The sequence below is a fragment of the Amaranthus tricolor genome, chromosome 5 (genome assembly GCF_026212465.1).
Source record: "Amaranthus tricolor cultivar Red isolate AtriRed21 chromosome 5, ASM2621246v1, whole genome shotgun sequence".
Classification (NCBI taxonomy): Eukaryota; Viridiplantae; Streptophyta; class Magnoliopsida; order Caryophyllales; family Amaranthaceae; genus Amaranthus; species Amaranthus tricolor.
Genome location: NC_080051.1, coordinates 19789245 through 19798472, shown reverse-complemented (window position 1 = coordinate 19798472; position 9228 = coordinate 19789245). Strand labels below are relative to the sequence as shown.

At 34.5% G+C, this 9228-nt stretch overlaps 1 protein-coding gene across 1 annotated transcript; it reads left to right on the top strand.

Moving 5' to 3' along the window:
* The first annotated feature begins 3268 nt into the window (after window positions 1-3268).
* On the top strand, window positions 3269-7850 carry LOC130812553 (probable serine/threonine-protein kinase WNK4). The gene is made up of 7 exons (XM_057678065.1): window positions 3269-3563; window positions 4379-4644; window positions 4807-5030; window positions 5154-5311; window positions 5401-5710; window positions 6045-6362; window positions 6447-7850. The coding sequence occupies exons 1-7, from the start codon at window positions 3456-3458 to the stop codon at window positions 6839-6841; spliced, it is 1779 nt and encodes a 592-aa protein (XP_057534048.1). The 5' UTR covers window positions 3269-3455; the 3' UTR covers window positions 6842-7850.
* Window positions 7851-9228: the final 1378 nt, after the last annotated feature.

The following is a 9228-nucleotide window of genomic DNA, read 5'->3' as shown; positions in this document are numbered from 1 at the left end:
TTATTCAATTAATCTTTAGCGTTATTTAAATTATTTTCCCTATTCTTTTTATGTAACACCCGAATTTCCTCCCTTCCTTCACGATTTTTTGTTTCGTTTAAGGAATTGGAAATTCAGGGGTGTTACAGAATACATGTCTCTCATCCATTCCATAAGACAATGAGGTTAAGAGCATTATGTACACATTGGTTTGCAGATCAAGTATTGCTCAAACTGTAAGCGTGGTGAGTAGGTACATGATAAATTCGAAGAAGGCACATTGGTTTGCAGTCAAATGGATTCTTATGATTTGAGAGGTAATTCTAGCACTTGTATTGAGTTTGGTAGGAATAATGACGACTTTGTTGGTTTTATGGACTCTATTTTTGATAGCGATCTTGATGAGTAGAGGTCCATATTGAGGTATGTATTTTGCCTGGGTGGTTTGACTATTAGTTGGATATCGGCTTTGCAAAGACTTGTGGCTTAATTTACAAAGGAGACTAAATAAATGGCTATGACGAAGGGCTTTAAGGAAGCTCTAACATATTGCTAGTTTCATTAGTGAGTTGAAATCGAAAAAGTGTATTCCCATGGTGTATAGTGATAGCCAAAGTGCTATTCACTTGATAATGATTTGAAACTCATTTTACGTGTGGCAAAATTATTGATGTGAAAATTGCGATTTTAAATAAAGTAAATATGCAATAAATGTGAAAATTTTAGACATAAAGGAGGGAGTTATTACTTCTTAAGACTATCACAACATGATCTCAATTCTCAATCCTAGACTTTTTTTTTAGATGAGATGAGACTTTGTACAACACAATTATGCTCATACTACGGACCCTTAAACCAAGCGCGTGGTTACCTATAGACTAATACTTTCAAGTTTCAAGCGTATAAAAAGGAAAAATATTGTGACATAAACAATTGACGGACATTATCGTGGAACATTTGGAAATGTCATAAAGTTTTTGTCAAACTTTTTATTCATGAAATGAAATATTTTTGTCCAAGTTTCAATGAATACTCCCTCTCTCTCCTTGTTAGGTCCATCAAAAGTTAATTCAGTTTATTAATTCAATCTGAACCTAATTTAAATTAAGTTAATTTGAGTTGAGATTTTTAATTTAATTAGTTAAATTGGTCGATTCAGCTTACTTTGTTTGTTGAATGAGTTAGGTTAATGTTAAACTTTTAAAACTAAAATAAACTTATATAACTCATTTAATTATATAAAAAATTTTCATGTCAAATCAATTAATATTACCTAAACTTAATTCATTTAAAATTATCCTAATTTGGTAGTAAATATAAAATTAACAACTTATAAACTAAAAGGCTAAAATTGAGGCCTAAAGAAAAAGATGTATTCAATGTTAAAAACGTTAAATGAAAATAAAAAAACTCTAAACGGACTAAGTGGATCAAAATCATGTTAGCCTGATCTGTTACAGATTAGATAAACGTTGTGATTTTCACCAATTAACCAAACAGGTTAGGTTATGGTCAAGAGGTTTCTAATCCATATATATATGACCTAAATACGAACTTGACTTGACCTAATCTATTTGATAAGTTGTGATACCTCAGATTTATCTTTAAAAAGGATTGATAGACTACTCAAATTAACAAGGTGCATCTTCTTTTCATGAGAACACATTTGCGAAGAACTCCATAGTTAAGCGTGCTTGGTGTGGAGCAATCTTAGGATGAGTGACCTCTTAGGAAGTTTTCCTAGGTGCGCATGAGTGAGGCTTGAGTTCGCTAAAAAGACTTGTGTTGATTTGTGGGGTGACATATGACTTTTAGTGCCGTCGCTAAAGCCTCTAATCAAACAAAATTTATAAACACCCTTAATTAACACTACATAAGCGCAGTGGCAAGTAGGGGGTTGATCCACAGGAAGACGAGTTGCGAGATTTAGGGCCTCTTTAGGCGTAGGGGGATCATGTATTGGAAGATTGGATACGAGTTAGACTACAGCTACAACTACGAAAAAAACAAATAAAGAAGAACTGGGATGGGGTTAAACCACTTGTTACGATTATCCTAGGGTAGAGGTTTTGATTTCCTTTGGTTTGATTAGAGAGAAGTGAAACACAATACAAAGAGTGATCTGATCCTGGATCGCGCTTGGGATCACCTCCGAAAATTGCATCCTCCTCACTCTCATGAGAAAAGACAAGAGAATTGGGCAACGAAAGTCCACTATCCTCAATCCTCCCCTACTCTTGTAGGCAGAGGGGAAAACTCCTAGTTGAAGGGGCAATTGCAAGGCTCAACTCTCGTCGACCCCTTACACCTGACTCCAAGGGTTTAGTTTACTCCGGGATCCAACTCTCGTTGGCCTCCCAAAAGCAACCATAACAACCTCTAGCAATGGATGGAGCAACCCTTCTTCTAAGTCTCCATTCAAACCAATATTAACAAATATTCTATCATTATCAAGCCATCAATAAGGGTTGAGCTAACCCCAACCCCTAACCAATACTATTCACTACTCATAATCACAATCATCAAAACCATTAAGAATATGTATTCTAAACATTCAAACATCAAAACTATAAAAATGAACAAGACAAGAATAAATAGTCAAGAACAATTGAAAAATATCATAAACCAACTAAAATTAATAAATAGACAATGAAATATTAAAAATAAATGAGATTAAAAATTACCCACAAACTTTGAAGAAGATTTAAAAATAAATGACAAAAACCATAAATGCTCATCACCAAACTCCATTAAAAAACCTTGAATCTTCAAATAAAATACCAACAAAAAAGAGAGTATAAATATAATTAACTAAAATAAACAATAAAATAAAGTTTTGGTTAAGAAAACTAAAATAAAGACAAGAAAAATTAAAGAAACTAACTTAGGATTTATAAGAGTAAAGTGGGGAAAAGAGAACTCAAAAAATGCTGAAAAACGTTACTGCCTTTTTGTATGTTGTTGTTCCCCCTGCTTTGCTGTGTTCTGTCCTTAAAATTATCATTCATTGGAAATGGGCCTGGGAATAACAGTGACACATTTTTCATATATGGACTTAATAGTTTAACTACCTTAATTATTAAATTATAAACTCTTTTATTTTAAAGTCGTTCTATCGAGAGACATCTCTTACAAGAGTAGCTTAAAAAATTTGAATATTAATATTCCTATTAGTTTTTCTGATTCTTATCCTACACACCCAATTTAGTAGTCCGTATCAATTTTAGTGGCAAAAAAAACAGACAAGACACCGTGGCACCATCCAAATCCAAATATAAGGAAGGTAAAAGGAAAAAAGACACGCAGGTTTACAGACACACAAACTCCTGCTCTGACTTTCAAACTGGTTGCGTTGCATACTGAAATACTTCTATTTTTATAACTAAACATTCTGATTGTTACTACAATTATTGCTTCTAAATCCAATAAAAAGTCGATCTTATTTTGCTGCTTTTGTTATTAGAGAATATTTGATCATGTTTACTACTAGTAATTGTGATACTATGCCTTTGGTGGTTCAAGGAAGAAACCAAATCATTCATTCTGATTATGCTGAAGTTGATCCTTCTGGTCGTTACGCTCGGGTATATACATAACCTTATCCTTGTTATTTGTTCAATTTAATTTGTCTTTTTGATTGTTATAATATTTACTGTTTTCTCAAAAGTATGGATTGATATATTAATTTTATGTTATTGATTGTTTAAAGTTATACACTATTTGAATTAATTTTTAAAAAATATGTTGGTTAGTGTTGATTTCAAAGGATAACTTTATAGCAAGCCATTCCGCTTATAAATTTAATGAAATACTAATTTGTAGAACTTTTTTTTAATCTAAGTTTTAAATTATCTACTGTTATCAAGAACAATCATTCAGCAAGTCTTGTATGAGATTGTCTCATTATGAGACGAGCCTTAGAACGATCATTTATAATTTTAAAATGATTACTTATAATTTTAAATGATCAATCAGATAAATAGGCTAATCATATGGGCTCGTCTTATGGTAAAACTGTCTGATAGAGTATATAACATATACTGGACCCTCAACTATTAGCTTAAACTTTTGGTTGAGTTACTTTCTTGACATGGTATCAGAGTCAGTGTGACAAAAGGTTAAGGTTCAAATCTCAACTACTCCTCATTTAAGTGGAATATTTAGCGCTAGGTATGAGGTGGCCTATACTACATCCACACTTTTAGCCAAAGGGCTTTCGTGTGATGTGAGGGGGCGTGTTAGAGTATATAACATATCCGAAGCCTCAACCATTAGCTTAAGCTTTTGTTTGAGTTGGTTTCTTTACATGGTTACACCGTCTCTTACAAGACTTGCTAGATGGTATTTGATTTAAGAATAATGTTGTTGAACTTGAATTGTTATATATGTGGGTATATAGATAGATGAAGTTCTGGGAAAAGGAGCAGTGAAAACAGTATATAAAGCAATTGATGAAGTATTAGGAATAGAAGTAGCATGGAACCAAGCAAGAATCAAGGATGTGCTACGCTCACCGGACCAATTGCAGCGCCTTTACTCGGAAGTTCACCTTCTAAGCACTCTTAACCACGATTCGATCATCCGGTTTTACACGTCTTGGATCGATACCAACCAAAGGACTTTCAACTTCATCACTGAACTCTTCACTTCTGGCACCCTCAGACAGTTAGTTCTCTTTTATTTTTTCCTTTATCTTAACTTATTGCGAGTTTTTAGGTTCGGATGACAAGATCTTACCCTAGTAATAACAAGTTGTTTCCGATTGACCCTTCTGATAAGCGTGTCATATAAGATCATTTCTAACAAGTTTCCCAACAATGAGTGCAGGTATAGGCAAAAATATAAGAGGGTAGACATCCATGCTTTGAAGAACTGGGCGCGCCAAATCTTACAGGGTCTTGTTTATCTGCACGAACACGATCCTCCAGTTATTCATCGAGACCTTAAGTGTGATAACATCTTTGTTAATGGCCATGTTGGGCAAGTCAAGATCGGAGATCTAGGATTAGCAGCACTTCTCAATGGGTCTAAATCTGCACACAGTATTATAGGTAACAAATCGAACATCTCAAACTACACGACTTGTCAACTTCGCCTGTCGTACAGATTGTGTAAAGTCGGACTAGCCTGCTAAGTAACAAGCATAATTGCTTGTGTTTTTGATCATATTATAGGTACGCCTGAATTCATGGCACCTGAATTATACGAGGAAGATTACAATGAGTTAGTCGATGTCTATTCATTCGGTATGTGCTTACTCGAGATGTTTACTCGGGAATATCCTTACAGTGAGTGTGCAAATCCTGCACAAATTTACAAGAAAGTCACCTCGGTAAAGTTGTGAGTTGATCAATGGCGAGTATAGATGCATAACTAAATACCATTGAAGTATACATGATTGTGGATCTTTGTGTTTATCAGGGTAAATTACCAGCTGCATTATATCATATTCAGGATAAGGAAGCACAAAGATTCATTATCAAATGTTTAGCCCCTGCTTCTGAGAGATTGTCTGCTAAAGACTTGCTTCTAGACCCATTTCTTTCATCAGTTGAAGGTGACTTATTGCACACCAAAACTATGGGAATGAACGGGCCGATTCTAAACGACTTAAGTTTGGAACAATTGAAGCTAGTAGATAGTCTACCAAGGTCCAATATGACAATTACTGGCACGCTGAAACCTAAAGAAAATATCATATTTTTGAAGGTGCAGTTTTCCGATGGAAATGGTAAGTACAAAATGTTGGGTCTGTTTGGCAAATGACTGTTGGTTGGTTTGATCAACTGGAAGTATTGCAAAAATTTAGGTGTTAATTGTTCATAGAGAAAAAATGGGTCAAAAAGTACAAATTCAATGAAAACGCTAGCCATAGTAGTGTTTTCGCTTTGGCTTTTGGCTTTGGCTTTTGGCTTAAAAGCCATTTCCAAATACTATTTTTTAGCTTTATGACGAACCAAAAAGCCCAAATCCAACTAAAAAAGTATTTGCCAAACACCCTAGTTCTGTAAGTCTTCGATATCTTAAATAAGTCAGTGTTAAATGATGTGCATGTTTTATCGCAGGTAGTCCTGCACGGAACATATTCTTCCCATTTGATAAAATGAATGATACTCCGATAGAGGTGGCGATGGAGATGGTCGAGGAGTTAGAAATCACTGATTGGGACCCTCAAGAAATAGCAGAAATGATCGAGGCTGAAATTTCAATTTTGGTGCCTCATTGGAAGAAATGGGTGTCATCTAGTAAATTAGAACCTTCCCATTCGTATGACTACCATGAAGATGACTTCGATGGAACTCATCATTTGTATCGTTCTTCTTCGTGCTCTTCTTCTGTCGCTTCAGCTTCAGGCGTGTTTCTTAGCAATGACCGCCTTCAAGGTTTTCTCCTTACTTGCCTATACGCGCAATATGGTTCTTGTATCTTTTGCCTAATATCGCGACATAAATCCTATAATCTTGCAGATCAGGATCTCTCGGATGAAATAAGTTCGTACAGCTCAGCTCATTCTGACAAGGCCTCGAGCTTAAGTTTCAGTCCAGTTGATGATGTACAAGGTATTACGGTTTGTAAAAGCAAATGTTCAAAGGCGAGTCGCCAGTTGACTAGGAATCGTTCGCTTATAGATGTGCATAGCCAAAGACTACATCGGTCGCTGTTGGAAGAGGTGCACAAGAAGAGATTATCTAAGACAGTTGGTTCAGTGGAGAATATTGGGTTTCAAAATCCTTATGAGATCTCAAATAGCAAAGGTAAAGGTCTGAGATATGGTGCTAATAATGCTCAGATTGATAGAGATGATAAGAGGCAAGGGAAAAGGGTAGCTGATAAGAGTGCATGTTCAATTGGTAAAGGGTGATATGTAAATGTGTTAAGAGATGCCAATGCTATGTTTTAGTCTATAAGATGATGGTGTCTTGGTTATCATATCTATTTGCATTTCCCATGACATTTATATTCTAATTGTCAAGGAACCAATTCAACCAAAAATTTAAGCTGATGGTTGAGTACCATGCTATGTTATATACTCTAACAATCCCCCTCACACGAGAGCCCATTGGACTAGAAGTGTGGATACGTATAGGTGCTAAATATTCCACTTTATATGAGGGGTGGTTAAGATTCAAACTTGTTACCTTTTGTCACGTTGGCTTCTGATACCAGGTCAAAGAACCAAATCAACCAAAAATTTAAGCTGATGGTTGAGGCTCCAAGATATGTTATATACTCTAACACTAATATATGATATACCTCATCTTAGGAGTCTAGGTACCATATATATATGGTGTTAGAGCAAGTTGTTGATAAATAGGATTTGAAACACAAAAAATTAAAAGTAATGATGGAGGAGGACTTCAAGATAACACAAATTTGAGGGGTGGGGAAACCCTTTAAGCAAATTTGCTTGAAGATTTAAAACCACTCTAAACAAGGGGAAGTCAATTGTATTGAAGATTGCTAGTGTTAGAAGAGATTACACACAAGAATATCTCACTAATTTCACTCACAAATTCCCTAGGATTTATCGAGAGAAACTCACTTTAAAACCTAACTTTTGCGGGTCTTAATCTCACTATAAACCGTCTTCACTTTATAGCTGAAACTAGGCTTCAATATGTATACCCTAGCAAATTGAGTTGATTTATTTCTTTTTTCACACGGAACAGGAGACATTTACTCATTCGAGCATAATACATCGAGTGAGGTGGGAAATCCAGCGGTAAGGTGCTGAAACGAGCAACCAACTTGCTCATCCGAGCAAGATATGCTTGTACGACTAGTCGAGCACCAGGTCAACTCATCCGAGTAGTTCAGATAATGCACCTAAAATCTTTTGATCTTGGTTGCACATTCAAGTAATGCCATGCTCGTTTGAGAAGATGAAACAATTCATCAAGGAAGCACTCCTACGTACCTGATCTTCCTTCATTTATTTACCTCTTCTCCTAAAATATTTAAGCGTTTATATCAATAACTAGTAGAGATACTAATTTTTAAACTATTTTTTACTGGTTTTAACTTATTTTTAGTTATAAATTATAATTGAGTTTTACTGATTAAAATTATTTTTACTGATTAAAGTTAATTTTTATTGATTACAACTGATTTTTACAAAAAAAATTTATTACTGATTAGGAGTACTTAAGTTTTTTAATGTGAACTAAACAAGGCCATAGTGGCATAGTGTGCGAAAAACAATGATACAAACATAGGCGGCACAACCCCTCAACTTTTGATATAAATAAGTAACTTTTAAAAATTTTTGCTACTTGATCAACTATAGTTTGATCTTTTTGCCCATCCTCATCTTAAGTGTTTGCATGGGCCACTGAATGCAATCCACACTAATAGTGGGTACTAACCATAGTATACACAATAGTATTGGGTTGGAGTCAGCAAAACAAGATATGAGATGAGATATATGCCTAATTGATTTGGAACTTAACATCATAATTCATGAAAAAGAAAGACCTTGATTTGGTTGATGAAAAGGAATTTCACTTTAATTCAAACTTGAAACCACTACTTTAGTCTTTATCCTTATCTCCATATTATAACAATACAAATTATGAAGTGATTCTTCATGTCTTTTTCATTTGGTTTCCTTGCCAAAATTCCTTCATTTATGGCCAACATCACTTGTTTTCAATCATATTAAGAGGTAGCAAACAAAAGCAAAAGAGAGCAATATTTTAAGGCATGGACATGGTTGCTTCTTAGTGATTTTTCAGTGATTCTCTATAATCATCTGCAAAGTTTTCATGATTAAAAGGCCTTAACTTTAGGAAAGCAAATGCAATTCCAAATTTACACTTTTAATCTGTCTGATGGCCCATTTTATTATAACTAAAGCTTTAACACTTGACATCACTCTAATGCTATTAAATAACTCCTACTCATGTGGGGTTTGTGAGATTGGTTATACGCAATTTACCCTTGTTAGTGATAGCAAAGTGGTTGTATTCATGGACGTTTGTTATCAAACATCATCTATAAATCTTTGGTCCCATCAAAATTAGTTATCACTGGTTCAAATTTCATCAAAAGTCCTTGTTTCAATGACTATTGAGATGATTTGTCCAATATCGATGAATTCAAAATAGTTTATACAATTTATAAGTAATTAAAGCCTTTTTTTCTTTATCATATGATTTTAGAATGGTATCTTCAGTGGCGGAGCCACATAGTGAACAACAACGTCATTTGACCCCACTTAAATTTTTAAAATTAATATGTTTGCTAATT

Bases quoted from the DNA above. Each gene is read 5' to 3' on its own strand.
- LOC130812553 (XM_057678065.1), top strand. From the start codon at position 3,456: ATGTTTACTACTAGTAATTGTGATACTATGCCTTTGGTGGTTCAAGGA. The intron at 3,564-4,378 runs GTATATACATAA...GTGGGTATATAG, and splicing joins CTTCTGGTCGTTACGCTCGG to ATAGATGAAGTTCTGGGAAA. The intron at 5,312-5,400 runs GTAAAGTTGTGA...TGTGTTTATCAG, and splicing joins TTTACAAGAAAGTCACCTCG to GGTAAATTACCAGCTGCATT.